Genomic DNA, 17,888 nt, shown 5'->3' with positions numbered 1-17,888 from the left:
AGCGGATGTTGGCAATTTGATCTCTGGTGCTTCTGCCTTTTCTAAAACCTGCTTGAACATCTGGAAGTTCACAGTTCACATATTGCTGAAGCCTGGCTTGGAGATTTTTGAGCATGACTTTACTAGCGTGTGAGATGAGTGCAATTGTGCGGTAGTTTGAGCATTCTTTGGCATTGCCTTTCTTTGGGATTGGAATGAAGACTGACCTTTTCCAGTCCTGTGGCCACTGCTGAGTTTTCCAAATCTGCTGGCATATTGAATGCAGCACTTTCACAGCATCATCTTTCAAGACTTGAAATAGCTCAACTGGAATTCCATCACCTCCACTAGCTTTGTTCGTAGTGATGCTTTCTAAGATAGCTGCCTGTTAATGTCAGTCTTCCGTAAAGGTAGTTCCAGTCTTTGTTTCACTTTGAGTTAATTGTTGGGTTAACTATACCAGACTGGTAATGGCTGCAATAAAATCTGCACAACAGAAGCTAGTAGATTTCTCTATGTGTAGGAAAATAAATACACATTGACTACCTTCTCTTTACAGAAAAAATGCTGCTGTGAAGACATAATTATAACTTTCACATAAATGAAGTCACAACCATCATGATTCAGTGCTCTCCAAAGGAAGAAATTCAGTGGAAAAGAGGGTATTTCTGGGGATAGTAGAATGTGTGAGACCTGAATTTAAACTTAAGCTACTGCCTGAAGGTAATAATTTTATTTTTTGACTAATTGAAAGTATCAGCTCTATAAAAGTTAACTATTGTCTATTACGTATTAATGAAAAAGACAAATTATGCTTTATGTATAGGTACTTTGTTCTGTTTATGGTTACCAGTTGGAAGAGAACATTTTATTCCTAGCAATTTAGTCTTAATATCTTCATTCTTTGAAACTTTACTTTGAGGTGGTTAATTGAAAGTTAGGGATAATAATCTATAGTATGTGCTGACATCGAGGTTAGATGGGAAATTTGGGTATTTTAAGTCACTGCAGTTGTCACGATTGAGGAGTATAATGCAAATTGATGGAAGAATTAGGGAAAGCAGGAGTAATAGTTTTCGCTTTATTCAAATTATTTTTTGAAAAGGATATCTGTAATTTTAAAAGTATTTTTAATCTCCATTTCAACAGTAAATCAGGTCAACAGATACTCACACCCACTTTTTCTTATAATAACCACAAAAACCTTTTTTATCATGTAGTACTACTCCATACTAAATGTACTGCATAAAGGAAAATTTTGAGTTTTGAATTCCCAGAAGACAGTAGGAAAGAAGTTACCTTTCTTCCATTTGCAAAATTTCAGTCTTGTCAAAGTTCTGAAGTAAGTAGTTTATATTTGGCAAGCGTCTTGTGTTATTATCCCACCCCTTCACTAGTGCAGGCTTCCCCCGTGGCTCAGCCAGTAAAGAATCCGCCTGCAATCCTGGAGACCTGGGTTCAATCCCTGGGTTGGGAAGATCCCCTGGAGAAGGGAAAGGCTACCCACTCCAGTATTCTGACCTGGAGAATTCACAGAATACAGTCCATGGGGTCACAAAGAGTGGGACACAACTGAGCGACCTTCATTTTCACTTTGACTAGTGCACTTCTCCAGGGCATTCATCCCACCCTCCCTCTTCACTGAAGCATCTCACTCAGGCCTGCAAAATCCCTTTTAAAGTGCTGCTGCTGCTAAGTCACTTCAGTCGTGTCCGACTCTGTGTGACCCCATAGACGGAAGCCTATCAGGCTCCCCCTTCCCTGGGATTCTCCAGGCAAGAACACTGGAGTGGGTTGCCATTTCCTTCTCCAAGCATGAAAGTGAAAAGTGAAAGTTTAAAGTGCTCCGAGCCTCAAATGTATTTGCTTTCTAACCTCCAAGTTCCAACTTTTCAGGGTAGTTGTTTTTAACACATGTTAAAGTTTAAACGTTATTATATAAATATACACAAATTTGTCAATGACTGATAATCTCTCCAGGGTTTTTCTTTTTAAGAAAAAAATCCTGTTAACTCCAATGAAAATTTCACTGATCAAATTTCAAATAGGGTAAGGCAAAGTAAATGAAGAAAAGTGTAAGTAAACCAGTAAGGGATGATTTGCAATGGAATCAGGGCACATATTAAGAAACTGAGAGTAAGTTTTCAGAATTTTTCCCCTAAACTGTTTTTACTTTTTACCTCTCTGTCCTAAGGTCTACTTTTGGATCTGTTTACAGAATATTTTCTCAGTGACTACAATTCCTGCATAGTTAGAATTCTAGCTTTTTCATGGGGTCAGAGATATTTAGATTTCTTGTAGGAGGGCTTTTGTGTGTTAGGGACTGCCTATAATTAAATTTCAACCAGGAATAGTTGAGAACAGAAATGAATGAAGAATTTCTTTAGCATGTTTAGTTTGCTAACCTATCAAAAAACAAAACAAAATTTTAAAGCCATGACTAATGAAGAAAGGGATTCCTTGGTGGCTCAGCAGTAAAGAATTGGCCTACAATGCAGAAGATGCAGGTTCTATCTCTTGAGTCAAGAAGATCCCCTGGAGAAGGAAATGGCAACCCACTCCAGTATTTTTGCTTGGAAAATCCCGTGAACAGAGGAGTTTGGTAGGCTACAGTTCATGGGGTCACAAAGAGTCAGATATGACTTAGTGATTAACAACAACAAATAAGTCTTAATGCCTTATGTGTATAACTGGACCAAGTAACTGAATCACAGGGTTGTTGAAAGGATTAAATAGAATGACATGGAGAAGGAAATGGCAACCCACTCCAGTATTCTTGCCTGGAAAAGTCCATGGACAGAGGAGCCTGGCGGACTGCAGTCTGTGGGGTTACATGACTGAGAATGTGTGCATGATGGTGGAGGGAGATGGGTTGGTAGCAATAAACTGGTAGAACTAAAAAATTAAAAAATAAATAAATAGAATGACATGTATAAAACACTGAGCCTAGTGCTTTCCTGTGGTAAGTGCTCAATAAATGATAACCTTATAACTTTGAACGGTGAGCCTCAATTTACTTTTCGGTAAATTGTTGATACTAGGTTCTACATCACAGAATAAGAGTAATTATTAATAATTTTAGCTAGTAATTATTAAGTGAGCTTCTCTGGTTACTCAGAAGGTAAAGAATCTGACTGCAACTCAGGGTTTGATCCCTGGGTCAGGAAGATTCTCCTGGAGAAGAGAATGGCTACTCAATCCAGTATTCTTGCCTGGAGAATTCCATAGACAGAGGAGACTGGCAGGCTACAGTCGATGGGGGTTGAAAAAAATATGATAAGCATTCAGTAAGTGTTAAATTATTTTATAGCTATGATAATTAATTATCTTTGTTCTGTGTTAGTAGTGCTGATACTTAAAAATTAGAATAAAGTCTCAAAAATATATATATTTTTATTCATCAAAGGTTTTTATTTCAGCTGCCTAAAGACTTTGGCTTTCTGCTTTCTGGTTCTGAACACAGCCTAGATTTTCTGACCACTGTGAAAGGACAATCCAGATTCGTTTATTTCCAACTCTTTGCAACCCCATGGACTGTACCCTGCCAGGCTCCTCTGTCTGTGGGATTTTCCAGGCAAGAAGCAAAAATATTTCTTAATGTCACCGTGTCTAGACAGTGAATATCTCAGTGTATTTAATTTACTTAAAAAAATTGTATTCTTGACAGCAGTTATTTCAATTTTAAGTCCCTCAGTAGGACTTGAATTAATTGGATCTAAACTCTGTGAACTGTTTTTTCTTTGAATAGTTATTTTTATACTCAGTGCACATTAGAAGTCAGTCAATAAATGACAGTTAAATTAATTTTAGAAGTCATCAGGATAATCAACTATTAGGAACATAAAATCTTAGAACTGAGTGGGATCTTTAATGAACTAGTAACTGGAGTTCAGAAAAGTTGACATATTGTTTTTTTTCATCAAATCTCGACTGACCCTTTGTTTTTTACTACATGCAAGATGTTGAATTTAAAACAGTAATATTTAAATAGAACTTGTTAGTCATCTGAAAATGTAAGACTTTTTGTAATTTTTTAAAGATAGTATAGAAAAATATGTTTAGAAGCTTTGTACTAAGCCCAGGTAAATTTTGATTACATAAATGAGATGATTGATATTTAACAGATTTTTGTCTTCAAGAATCAAATTATTTATAGATAGGTAGATTTTTTATCTTAGTTTGCATAATTATAGGTAATAGGAATAATTTATTAGGTACTGACAGTGTCCTGGGAATTGCAGGAAGCCCTTTGCATACATTATTTTGTTTAATCTTTTTAACAGCCTTGTGAGGGAGATGCAGTATAAATGCCAATTTGCAGAAGAGAAAAACTAAATCTCAGAGTAGTTAACCAATTTAAGTATAAAGCTAAAATTAAAACCCAGACCATTTGACTACAGAACACTGTTTTCAACAGTTTTATACAGTTTTACTGACAAAATTTTCTCAATTTTTATTTTAAAAGTTAATGAAGAAGTAATACATTTTCTTTGTTCACCCTAACTGCAACATTGCCCAGAATGCAGTAACTTAACCAAAAATTTCAAGATAATTTTTGAATTCATATACTGTGGTTTGTTACTGGCTTTAGTTTACAGGCACTCTGATTGCTTTTTAAATATAAGACTTTTTTTTTTTAGAAAGGTTTGTTTTGATTTTTTTGGCTGCACAACATGGCATATGGGATCTTAGTTCCCCAGGCCTGGTGGTGAAAGCACTGAGTCCTAACCACTGGACTGCCAGGGAATTTTCTTCCTTTTTTTTTTTTTAAATGCCCTTGCTTGTGGCAACCACCAGTCTGTTCTCTGTATCTGTTGAGCTTGCGTTTAAGATTCCACATATTAGAGAGGTCATACAGCATTTGTCTTGCTCTAGCTATAGGTTTATGGCTTCTTTAGTGAAGTATCCATTCAAATATTTTGCCTACTGTTGATTGGGTTGTTGTCTTATAATTGAGCCAAAGCAGTTCTTTACAGAATTCAAATACAGAAAAAGTTTTTTCCAGGTGTATGTTCTGCAAATATATTCTCCTGATCTGTAATGAGCAAATTTCATCACTTTAAAAAAGTCCAATTTGTAGACTTTATCTTTTATATTTCATGCTTTCTGTGTCCTTTTTAAGATATCTTTGCTAAAGCCAAAGTCAAAAAGATTTTCTCTACTACTTTTGTCTAGAAGTTTTATAGTTTTATAGACTATATACATTTCAGGTTAATCTTTGATATGAGGTAAGGGTCAAAGTTTATTGTTTTACATATGGTGATTTAGCAATATCCCCAGGGAATAAGGCGATGTTGGAGGTATATGTGGGGGCAAAATCGCCACCTGTTGAAAACCACTGTACTAGACCTAATCTTTTTGGAATATGTATTTCTTCCTTTTCAAATCTTGTCATTCCAATGTTAAGTGGTATATAATTGTATGTTATGGTAAGAGTTGTATGTATATAATCTCCATCTACACCAAAATATCTTTAAAAATTATCTAATGCATATGGCATGTCTCATAAAATTAAACATTTTCATTTAGAGTAAATCTTTGTAAAATGAGAATTTTAGAAGTGTCTGACAACATGTAACAACAGTTTCTGTCACATAGCAAGTCTTAATAAACCAGTACATGAGTATAATTAAGGATAGGGTGAGTAAACTACATAACACTAATCTTTGCTCTGCCTTGAATTTACTCTGGTGCCTTTGCAAATCACTTAAGAAATTTATTTTCTTAATCTTATAGGGTATAAATGACTTAACCTAAGTTGTGTGGGATAATAGAGAAGAGGAATTTGTTTAAAACAAATATTCTGTAAAAATATGTATTTTATTTGATCAGGCATTTAAACTCTTTCAGCTATTAAACAACAGAATAAAATGGAATTGAATATGATATCAGCATGGAACAGTCTGTTGATTCATTAAAAGTCAACCATAATGATTCTGAAGAGTCAAAAACAGATTCTCAGGTATTTGAAGTAGGGATTCAACTGGGAACTTTTTTTCCGTTCAAAGGGAAAACAAATAGTGTTATATTTAATATATTCAAGAATTTTAACATTTAATTTTCCATAATCCTGTCATTTATTTAATTTTATAATATAGAACTTAATAAAGTGATACATTCATGAAGATTTAATTATAAAGAAAAATCTGCATGTTGAATTACGTTTCATCATTTCATGTTGTATTCCCATGAACAATTTGCAGTAAAATAATGATAAAATTCAACAGTTTCACTTAAGAACTTCTGTCTATATCAGTCTGAATTGATAACCCTTACAAAAAGTAAAGTGAATAATGAACTGAAAAATGAATGTTTTCATTTTTTTATCATAAACATTCTATGTTTTAAAAAATTGTGACGTATTTTACAAACACTCAAGTGACTTTTTTGTTTGCAAAAGCATCTAACCTGTATGGACTCCAGTGAGTCTTCTTTTGGACAAGATGGTTCGCCTAGAGTTTTACCCATTACTACTCCTGAAGAGGAAAGTTCACTCACATCTCAGAATATACCAGGGCCCCTGATTCAGACACAGACCCTCTCTGCAGAGCAATTCCATCTAGTGGACCAAAATGGGCAACCTATTCAGTATGAGCTTCAGTCATTGGGGGATTCTAACACACAAATGGTGAGTAGGTTTCTAAAATAACCAATTTTCTGCTGTTTGTTAAAATGTATTAGTCTTACTTGATGACCTTAATTTCTTGGCACTATTGATTTATATTCCTTTGAAAACAGTGTTTCTATGATACTCATTTTTAAGTTAGGTAAGGATTTTTACTGAAAGCCACCTTTGCTTCCCTAGTAGCTCAGACAGTAAAGCATCCGCCTGCAATGCAGGAGACCTGGGTTAGATCCCTGGCTTGGGAAGATCCTCTGGAGCAGGAACTGGCAACCCACTCCAGTATTCTTGCCTGGAGAATTTCATGGACAGAGGAGCCTGGCGGGTTATAGTCCATGGGGTTGCAAAGAGTAGGACACGACTGAGCAGCTAACACGCTAACACACACAAGGATTTTAAAAGATTTCCTAGAATTCTCTGCTGGTTCAGTGGTTAACACTCCATGCTTTCATTGCCATGGGCTCAGGTTTGATCCCTGGTTGGGGAACTAACACATGCTGTGTCGTGCAATCAGAAATAACATGAAATAGATTATTTCCTTTCAGAACTACAAGTAGTACTTCAAACCAATATAGCCCAGCTGCCACCTTGTCTAGGCAAACTTGTGCCTTGAGAGCAGTTGGAAATGTAACGTAATTGGTCGCTAGTGCTAACGTGCCAGAGCCTACATATAACTTACATTTATTTTTTGTTTATACATTTAACTGAACTCAAGGTTATTTTCTCTTATCGGTATGTCATTTACTGATTTGCATGCCACATGCTGGTGTGCTTTCTTGAAGGAAAAGAAAGCAACAAAAGTACCAGTGGAATGATGAAATTTAGACATACCCTTATTGATTTTGTAGGTCAATATGTAGATGTCATGTGAATAACAATGTATAAAGTTGAAAATGGTGCTTTAAACTTTTAGCCAGAGGTATTTATGACCAAGTGCATAAGTTCAGTAATAGACGTGAAAGATAGTTTTGATTGAAATAAAATTGAGAAAAACTTCTAAATTGTTCTCTGATTAATAATATACTTATATTAGCAATAATATATCTGTTTTGGTTGTTTTTTCCAATTTTTCTTCAGCGAATTTTAATTCAATAATAAAAATTACTTTTAAAATCTTAAGTTCTAATATCGGTTATGCTTAAGTAGGCAACCATTTATAATAACCCAAAATTACCCTTTGTTTCTGTTTCTAGTCTAGAGCATTCTAGAGTTAATCTATGTCCTTTGGCTCCGTTTTAATCCAGCTAAATTTTGGTGTTGAGAGTTATTGACTGAGAGGGGGCTAATTGTAGACAACTTTTTTGTGTTGTGTTCAAGCTCAACATTTTCTGGGCTTCAGGACTGAAATGCAAAGTAAGGGTAAGCTTCTGTAACCATACTGTATCACCAGCAGAGATTAATAAACAACAAATAATTTAGATGTGAACAGATCCATTTTAATATTTCATGTTCAGAATGAAATACTTCTGTAATTTCCCCTGATATTTGACATTTATTCTATTTTTTATCAGAACATTTAGAAAGTCTGTATATTCTAATGGAAGGATACAAGAGTCTGAATGTATGAAGGGTCCCCATTTTACACATGGTAACTTTCCTAAAAAGCATGTTAAAAATTATTTATTTATTTGGGTCTGAAAAAAGAGGTTTCATTCTCTCTGTAATTGTATTACATTTTCTATCTGCAGTAATTATAAAGGTGATTTTTACATTGGGGTAGGAGGTGATATAGAGAGTTGAAGTTGTGAAATAAGGAAACATGTCATGAACTTAGAAATAAATGTAAGCAACAAATGGAATATAACTAGTTACTTTCTCCAAAGAATCAAAGATCAGAAGCTGGTGATATTCTGGGAAACTTAGTGGAGATTTTAAATTTTTATTGTTTATTTTATATAGACTTTTTAAGATCAGTTTTAGGTTCACAGTAAAATTGAGCAGAAAATATAGATTTCCCTCCCATATGCCCCCTGCCTTCATATATGCATAGATAGTTTTCCCCATTACCAGTATCTCCCAACAAGTGGAGCCTTTTGTAAGAAATGACTTTTTTTTTTAAGCTATCTGTGAACTAGCAAAGTTTCTGTAGTGGGTAAATCTCCTATGGATGGGAGGAGGTTTTAGAGTGAATCAGGGATGATGTTTTTTATTTACTAGAAATACTGTGCACAAAGAGCCCAGTAAATATAAAACTACTCATTAGCCAAGATTTTCTGATAATTTTCATGGTTGGCCGCAAATAGAATGTATTGCAGCAGATGACTCTTCAAAACTATGTTTGTTTTCATAGCAAAGATTAAAGATATTTACTTTTTTGGTAATAGAAGCAGTAATGTTATCACTATTGACAAATATATGAATTGAAAATAGTTTTTAAGGTACCAGGTGGAATAAGCTAAGAAAACAGAAATAGAGGAGATTCTTTTTCACTGTTCAGAAACAGTTTCAAAATTAAGAGGATATTCCATAAATTATTCTTAATTATGGAATTTCCATATGGTTGAATAAATTATAACTTTATTTTATATATATATATTTGGATTTTAAAATAACCATAACACTCTTATCTTGTAAGAATGAATGAAATATTTTTCACATATATCTAATCTCATTTATATGGAAAGAATTTAAAACTATTATTGTTACTACCTTTTAAAGTCCAGCAGGGTTTTTGTATTGTTTTATTTTTGTCTTTTTTTTTAGGTTAAGCAACATCATCAGGTATTGGGAGGCAACATAGTACACTTGCGATTATGGGTAGAAGACTAAGGCAGTACAGAGTAGTGGTTAAAAGGAGTAGGACTGCTTGGGTTTGAATTTCAGCTCAGAACTGTATATATAGCTCTGTTACCTTGCATGGGTTTTGTAGCCTCTGTGTGACAATTTACTCGTGTATAAAATGTATATAGTTCATGAAGATTAAGGTAGTATGTGAAAAGTCCTGCCACTAGTATGAACTCAACTAATGAAAATCAGTTGTCATCATCAGGGTTTACAATTGTTTTTTCATGCTGAGGTGATAAGAGGTATGGCATGATATATTCAGCTCAACAGACATGATAAACATTGGGAGAAGGAAGTAATTCCTAATCTGAATTTCTGGGAAATCTTTATGATTGTACTTAAGGCATTCTATTTTGTTGGGGTTTAGGTTTGTTGTTATTCCCCCCCCACCAAATTTAAAGTTTTTCAATGACCCTCTTGAGTAAGAGTACTGTCTCTATCAGGCCATAAGTAATGTTTCCATGTTTTACATACCAAAAGGGAGACTTGAGAAAGTAGGTTGGAATGCTTAAGGAGAGTTTCCTGCATTAGGGAAAACTGAGGACAGGGGGTTTTGGGTAAAGCAGGAAAACTGTTAGTAGAGAGTAGTATTTTAGGTAATAAAGTTTATAAGGTGTCTAGAAAGTCTGGAAATAAAGGATAAACTTATTTTTAAATAATATTTTAGTTATATTTTAATTCATAGGCTCAAAATGTTTTTCTTCAGCTTATATGCTTTCTCGGTTTACATTCCTCTAAATTTGAGGCAGTGAATTCATTTGCTAAACTGAGAAAAAAAGGAAATAATAAATATACAATTTCCGTATGTTTTCAGACTTTAAGGGCACTCTGTAGCATTCCTTATGGATCAAGACAGCATATAAAAAATGCGGAGATATAAAAATCCTGTTTAATTAGACATTTTACAAGTTACTGTTTTTAAATGAAAATGACTTAAACTATGAGACTAGTAATTATCACACAAATAGGTAAAACGTATGGATAATACAGTAAGTAGAAAAAAGTAAATTATCTTTAATCCAGTCAGAGACTTGTTCAGGTTACTAAGTAATAGACTTCATACCCATGCAATGATTAAGATCATAGAACATATGGTCAAACTACCTATTTTGAATCCTAGCTTTACCGTTTATCGACTGAGAGACTGGGGGGGGAAATAAAATGTTATGTACCTCGTGTTTTCATCTATAAAGTGAGGGAAATGATAGTATCCATTGTTGAGGTAGGCGTGTCTAACAGTTTTCTAAGTAGTGATTCTGTTGAATCATTATAGACTTATGCACTTGATTTTTTTAAAATGCTTCCAAGATGATTGTTGCCAGCCCATCAGAAAATGGACAGGTGCTGCGTGTAATTCCATCTCCCCAGACAGGAATGACACAAGTGATTATACCTCAGGGACCACTTGTGGATGAGAATAGTCCTCAAGGTGAGTAATTATGGGATATACGGGATTTAAGAATGTTTTAAAGAATAAATGTATATTTCAGAAAATCACCCCATGAAAGTCAGTGCATAAGTGGATTTCTTTGGGTAAGATTGTGAACTGAATGATTAGAAAAAGTTTCTTAGCCCAAATAAATTTCAAGTTCATTTTTCAACTCCTGTCTAGGTTAGCTGTCTATTTCATTTTGGAATTCTATGAAGCTGGTTGACTCTTGCTTCCTCCCAAATGACCAGTGAGCATAAAATAAATTCTTCTTAACTTTAATAACAGTAATAATAACAGCAATAATAACAAGAACATAGTGCTAATAGCTACTGGAGACATTTTTATATTTATATTTTTATCAATATTGTTGTTAGGCATGTGACATTCATTTGTAAAATATTCTTCTCATCTCCTATTTGCTCTTCTTTACTTTGTTTCTTCAGATTCCAAAAGAATCATGCTCCTTATTTATTTTATCCTTTCTTTACCTATTTGATAATATCCATATTAGTTCTCTTCCTTTTGCTCTCTTTCCTCTTCCATCTATTTGAATCTCTTTTCTAACATCACAGCTACACTGTTGTGGTTTTTTCATAGATAATGATTTAGAGTAGATATTCTTAATTTAGTGTTATGATTCTGTGTCTTTGATAGCAGTTTTTAAAACTTAAGAGAAAAAACATAGTTTGCAGAAAACATAAACATGATACAGAAACAAAAAGGAGTTAGTTTTACATTTTCCTATTATATTGTGGTTCTTTTAATATAAGTTACTTCTGCCATTTTTATATCCTAGCTGTTCAATATAAGTTCCAAAACTTAATTATAAAACTTCAGTAATCAGTTTTACAGTTTAAAAGCAAGTTTATCAGAGAAATTATAAGTTTTTATAAGAAATTATAAGTTTATCAGAGTATTATAAGTTTTATTATCTTTAGCTTCAGAGCATATCTTCCCTTTCCTGTTTCAAATATATTAGTTTCGGTTATTACATTCTCATCATCTTTTAAGGTATTAATGTTGCTTTGCTCTTATTCTTGTTAAGATGTCTCCGAAGAGAAACCCAGTGACAGAGACTTACCAGCTGTAAGAGTGGATGCTCTAGCAGAAAGTGACAGTAGTTACATTCTTCATCCAGAGGCATCCCTTGCATTGCCCAGAAAGACGGCGACCAGGTGAGTCAATAAGGAGGAGCTCGTCTTTGTATATCACCATGGAAAGAACTTTTTACGATATCACATTTAAGGCTGGCTGCCTATGGAGATCAGAAATGCAAGAAATAGAACAAGGCATCACCAGGTACATCCTTAAATCATTTTGATGGCATCTTGGCAACAAGGCAACTACTTTAGAAGCTGTAAAAGATCAAAGTGCTGCTTTACTTCAGTGACGCTCGTTATCTTTGAAGAAATCTGAAAACAGCTGGCATTAATAGAGTTTTTAAAATAAAGAAATATCTATTCTAGGTCCTATAATTTTTAAAGGTTCATCACATTTTATGCATCACATTTTATGATCTCTGTGGTTAATTGTTTAAAATGTTTTTTGTTCATAGCTATTTCAGCTTTTATTTTTGCCATAAAATAACACTCTTTATAACAACTTAGGGAAATACAGACATGGGTTTCATATTTATATTTTAATTGTTCTATGAAAATATTTTAAAGTTAACACAAGTTAAGTGACATTTAATCTTAGACATAATATTGTGTTACTATTAATAAGTCACCTGAAGATGGTTTATTAGCTCATTTTTGTTAAGTGAAAAGTGTATAAGAATACAAAATAAGCTCTGAGAAAGACATAAAGCAGTTGAATTTGTTGAAACTACAGGTATTTGGAAAAACAAACTTAGACTTTAGCAATTGATAAAATAGTAATGATTGAAAAATAGCATAGTTACAGCCATCAGAATAATCTGTCATCATTACAGTTTCTCCTTGATGACTTCAGTATTGTCTTTGACTGGCAAGAGGAAAAAGCAACTGAATGCTCTGTGTGTTTGTGTATCTGGTAATATATTTTAGTATACATTCTCACCTATCCCAGGGTACTCGAAGAACCTCTTTTGGCTCCACTCCAGCCACTTTCTTCTAACACACCTATATGGGCCTGCCGTCTTAGGAGCTGTGAGGTGAGTTAAAAAGTAATCTTTATGTAGATTGCCTTAGTTGATTATAACTATAATTCATTGTCTACTTTTGAGTATAACTAATAGAGGCTGTGTCTGTAATATTTTATGTTTGTGCTCCTCATCATTATTTTATTCCTTAGGGATTATAAGATCTGTTAAAGCAGAGATCATATAAATCCCTTCATTCTTCATTTTCATTTCCTCTCTTACAATCTTTTCCTTGTTTTCCATGAAACTTCATGTTTCTTTATGTTTAATCTTTTAATCATTCCTTCTCTTTGCTCGCACTTATTTGTTTTCATAGTCTCAGTGGAAATTCTTCAAGGTTTGCTGTTTGACCTTATCTTGTTTTTCTACGTCTTATCCCTCGAAGAGCTTCCCAACTTTGTTGTCTTTCAATTCTCACTTTTATTAAAATGATCCCAATTCTCTATGACCAGTTCTTTAATTCTTCCCTTGCTTTTGTCCCAGATCTCCAGCTACTTACTTGAAGCTTTATTTGAACTTTACCTCAAATTCACCATATCCTAAATAGAAATTATTTAACATACCACAACTAGCTCTACTTCCTAAATTTCTTGTCTGTATAATGACAAATACCATTTTCTTAGATATAAAATTTTCGATTAACTTATATTTTCCCCATATTTAGATAATCACCTGATATTTTTAGTTTTTCCTTTAAAGTGGTTTAAAAAGAGCCCTTTCCACAACCTTTTATAATCTTGAACTCAGTTATAGTAACAGCCTTCCCATTAATCTCTTTGACTCTTCCATTTTTAGTGCTTTCTGTGTGGTTTTCTAAAACTACCAATCTTTTTTTTTTTTGATGTGGGCCATTTTTAAAGTCTTCATTGAATTTGTTACAGTATGGCTTCTGTTTTGGCTTTTGGGCCATGAGTCATGGGTCTTAGTTCCCTGACCAGGGGATTGGATCCACCACACTCTCTGCTTTAGAAGGCAAAATCTTAACCACTGTACCACTAGAGAAGTTCCTAAACACTACTTATCTTTACATACCACTTTCATTATCTTTTCTCACTGCCCAGTAAGCTCAGTGTTATTTTTTCCACATCATTTAGCCACTTGTTACTAGCTTTCAAGATCATTCATAATCTGATATCACTTAATCTTGTCCTATTTTATGTCTTACTTTTCTCCAATTTATCTTTCATTTGTATTAGCCCAGTCTTCTTACTTTATACTTTAGAATCTTCCTTTATGCCAGCCTTCAATTGTTTTTATATCCATTTCCTAATGTTATTTTTTTCCTTCTACTTACCTTTCTACTATTCTTCAAATCCCCGTGGAAGTCTTACATATCTTTTCTGAAATATTCTAAGAATTATTTTTTGCCTATTTCTCTCTTAAAATTCTTTTTTTTTTAAATTTTTAAAATTTTAATTGGAGGCTAATTACTTTACAATATTGTATTGGTTTTGCCATACATTGACATGAATCCGCCCCAGGTGTACATGTGTTCCCCATCTTGAATCCCCCTCCCACCTCCCTCCCCATATCATCCCTCTGGGTCATCCCAGTGCACCAGCCCCGAGCGTCTTGTATCATGAACATTCTTTGAAAATTATTACCAATAACCATTCTTAATTATTTGCTAGCTTGGGTTATTCATTATTACATAACATTTAGACTATATATTTTTTGAGGGAAGGGATCATGGTTTTCTACATATAAACCATATATGATAAGTAGTATTTAATTATTAAAATGCTTCATTGTTTTTAACATTCTTAAATACGAGAAAGAAAAGCAATATTCAGTTTTAACATTTTGAGGAAATTTCTTATCATGAAGTCAAATGATGTATTATGTTTGTTAGGACATTATCACTGTTTTTGCTTTTCTAAGTTACATACTTGTATGTGTGTATAGATAATAAGATTTTTTTTTCCCCTCACCTTTTTGTTAGTCATGGTTTTTCAATGGTTTCTTCCTAAAGTTACTATTCTTGTTGTTTGATGAAGGGTTTTGTTGTTTTTTTCTTTAAAAAATGATTTGTCAACCGTGAAATTTATATATTTTTGGCTGTGCTGGGTCTTCATTGATTTTTGTGCAGGTTTTTTCTAGTTGCAGCAAGTGGGGGTTACTCCTCATTGCTTTGTGTGGGCTTCTCATTGCTGTGGCTTCACTTGTGGAGCACAGGCTCTAGGCACATGGGGCTTTAGTAGTTGTGGCTCTTGGGCTCTAGAGCGAGGGCTCAGTAGTTGTGCACAGACTTAATTGTTCCATGGTACGTGGAATCTTCTCAGGCTAGGAATCAAACCTGTGTCCTCTGCATTGGCAGGCGAATTCTTATCCACTGTGCCACCAAAGAAGTCCTGATGAAGGTTTTTGAAATAATCATAAACTTTATTAAATGCTGTGGACATTAAAGCATTGGCAATTAAGTGGCCAAATTACCTCATTTTATACCATGGTACATTGTGTAGCTTATCTAACATCATATATCTTGCAAGAAATTAGTTGAAACTGTTTAATAGCCTGACTTAGCTCAGTGAAGGATTCTTTTTTTTCCTCCAAGCTATATCAATAGAGAAAAACATTTCTGGTTAGTGACTGAAGAAATATTTTATGCATTTTGCTTCAAAATAGTTTCCTAGTCCTTTTTACTTTTTGAGTTTCTATTTAATGATGTTTTTCTTATAGGCAATTTTTAGATTTGACCAAAATTTATTAGTTGGAAAAGTTTTAATACTGAATTAAACTTTTATCTCCTGATATGGGTTTGACTACATTGTAGTTCTGAATTTTTCCTTTCACTGACAACATTATATACTCTGTTTTATTTGTAAAAAAATGTCATAGCTAGACTTTATATCCCTACTTTTATTTTTAGGAGATATTTTGCTGAAGAACTGTCTAGGCTAGAAGAAAATTCATAAGCACAGGCATTTTCATTATTTTTAAGGGAAATTATAATGTATTGTTTGGCATTAGATTGTCTCTTTTTATTACAGCTCAGAGTATACCTACAACAGTATGTTCATACCTTACTTTTGTTAACTGTATTCTTGCCAGGTGAAATATTTAGTCTAATTAGGATCAACAAGATCCCTATTCCACATTTCTGCTTTTATTCCCTATAAAGGAGAAACATGAAAGTGAAAGTGAAGTCGCTCAGTCCTGTCTGACTCTTTGTGACCCCATGGATTGTAGCTCGCCAGGCTCCTTCGTCTGTTGGGTTTTCCAGGCAAGAGTACTGGAATGGGTTGCCTTTACATGGAGTCAATTGTAGGTCTAAATGCATTTCAGTTTAAGAAATCACAGTTTAAAAAAAAATTTTCTGTTGGTATAAAGAAAGAAAGAAAGTCAAGTTGCTCAGTCATGTCCGACTCTCTGCAGCCCCATGGACTAGCAGGTTCCTCCGTCAATGGGATTTTCTAGGCAAGAATACTGGAGTGGGATGCCATTTCCTTCTCCAGGAGATCTTTCCAACCCAGGGATTGAACCCAGGTCTCCCGCATTGTAGGCAGACGCTTTACTATCTGAGCCACCAGGGGAGTCCAGTTGGTATAGAGAAGTCTATTGGTATAGAGAAAGCTTTTTTCTTAGTTGAGAGATACAAGATAGATATCAGCAATTTATTTACATGATATATTTATACGTTGCCTTGTTTCAGGGAGAATTTAGGACAGCTTACAAAAATACTTAAAAATAAATTAGCAAGGTAGAAGTTAAAATGGGAGCTGAAGAATAAAGAAAAACAAGAATGGAAGTATGAAGTGAAAGTAAGAATGTTTATCTTAATGAATTATATGTGTGTGTTTATATGCACGCACAGCTGTAATCTAAGTATCTACATTTCAAAAGGGGAAACCTAGTTAGTTACTAAGTTCTGTATGTGTTAGGTAAAAGTAATTATGTTAATTTCCATAAGATAAAAGAAAACCTTAACTATTTTTGATACTAGGACAGAATTTCTCTCAGAGGAAGACCTTCATTAAAAGCATAATGGTATAATAAGCAAATTCTTTGACATCATTTTTTATAAGAGATAGCCATCACAGTTTTCATAGGTTTTCAAATAGATTCATTCATCATATCAAAATCTTATTTCAGGAACTTCCCTGGTGGTCCAGTGGTTAAGACTCCATGCTTCCACTGCAGAGACCATGGGTTGGATTCCTGGTCAGGAAACTAAGATCCTACTTGCCTTGCAGCCAATAAATAAATGAACAAACAAATACATTAAAAAAAATCTATTTCAGTAGAAGAAACCCCACAGGGAACCAGTACTTTGTGGCTAATTTTATGTTGATCTAGTTGGATCCGGGGGTAGAAGTTTATTTGGAAGGGTGAATACACAATATGTTCTTGAAGCTATCTTTGCTAAAAGTATTAATTCTCTCAAACAAGATAAAGATACTTTGGCAGTGAGTTTGGCATTATACTCTAATAGACTACTACAAAATATCTATTTGATGATGATGTTTAAATTCAGCTCAGACGGAGGGCAGAAATGACGTTCTCTTTTGCAAGATTAATGAGTCTTTCATCTTAGGCAACCACCTTATTAAATTTCTTGCACAATGAAGCACAATTTGTTGATAATTTTGTTACTGAATTTCTACATGCAGAAAATTGGAGATTCATACCGTGGCTACTGTATAAGTGAGACTGAATTGGAAAGCGTTCTAACATTTCACAAACAGCAAACACAGAGTGTTTGGGGGACCCGCCAGTCTCCGAGCCCAGCCAAGCCAGCTACGCGCTTGATGTGGAAATCCCAGTATGTCCCATATGATGGAATCCCATTTGTCAATGCAGGTACTTTTGTAAAGATTTACTTTTAGAAGTTCAACAGCAGCCATGATCCATTGTGAAAATGTGACTTTCCTAAGGTGATACCTTTTTATTTTGGTAGATGACAACTGACTGTTAATGTGTATTAAACTGAAAAGAAAACTTACGGTAAA

General features: G+C 34.0%; 1 protein-coding gene across 11 annotated transcripts in view; it reads left to right on the top strand.

The window, feature by feature from the left end:
• CARF (calcium responsive transcription factor) overlaps positions 1-17,888 on the top strand; it is a 76,830-nt gene that overhangs the window by 5,674 nt on the left and 53,268 nt on the right. For 4 of the 11 annotated variants that reach the window (XM_088828258.1, XM_088828240.1, XM_088828241.1 and 1 more), the window contains exons 2-8: positions 539-702; positions 5,830-5,941; positions 6,380-6,607; positions 10,694-10,814; positions 11,863-11,992; positions 12,867-12,951; positions 17,550-17,739. In XM_088828258.1, coding sequence (XP_088684384.1) covers positions 5,873-5,941; positions 6,380-6,607; positions 10,694-10,814; positions 11,863-11,992; positions 12,867-12,951; positions 17,550-17,739 — 823 coding nt within the window. In that variant the 5' untranslated portion in view covers positions 539-702; positions 5,830-5,872. Of the gene's footprint in view, positions 1-538; positions 703-3,398; positions 3,554-5,811; positions 5,942-6,379; positions 6,608-10,658; positions 10,815-10,997; positions 11,065-11,862; positions 11,993-12,866; positions 12,952-17,549; positions 17,740-17,888 lie in introns of those variants that run through there. The other 7 variants (XM_088828252.1, XM_088828250.1, XM_088828253.1 and 4 more) reach the window with 7 other exon arrangements.

Source organism: Moschus berezovskii, chromosome 2, assembly GCF_049115385.1.
Source record: "Moschus berezovskii isolate FMDL1 chromosome 2, NW_MosBer_1.0, whole genome shotgun sequence".
Lineage (NCBI taxonomy): Eukaryota > Metazoa > Chordata > Mammalia > Artiodactyla > Moschidae > Moschus > Moschus berezovskii.
Note: the sequence above shows the minus strand (reverse complement) of the source record. Positions and strands in the feature narration are given on the sequence as shown.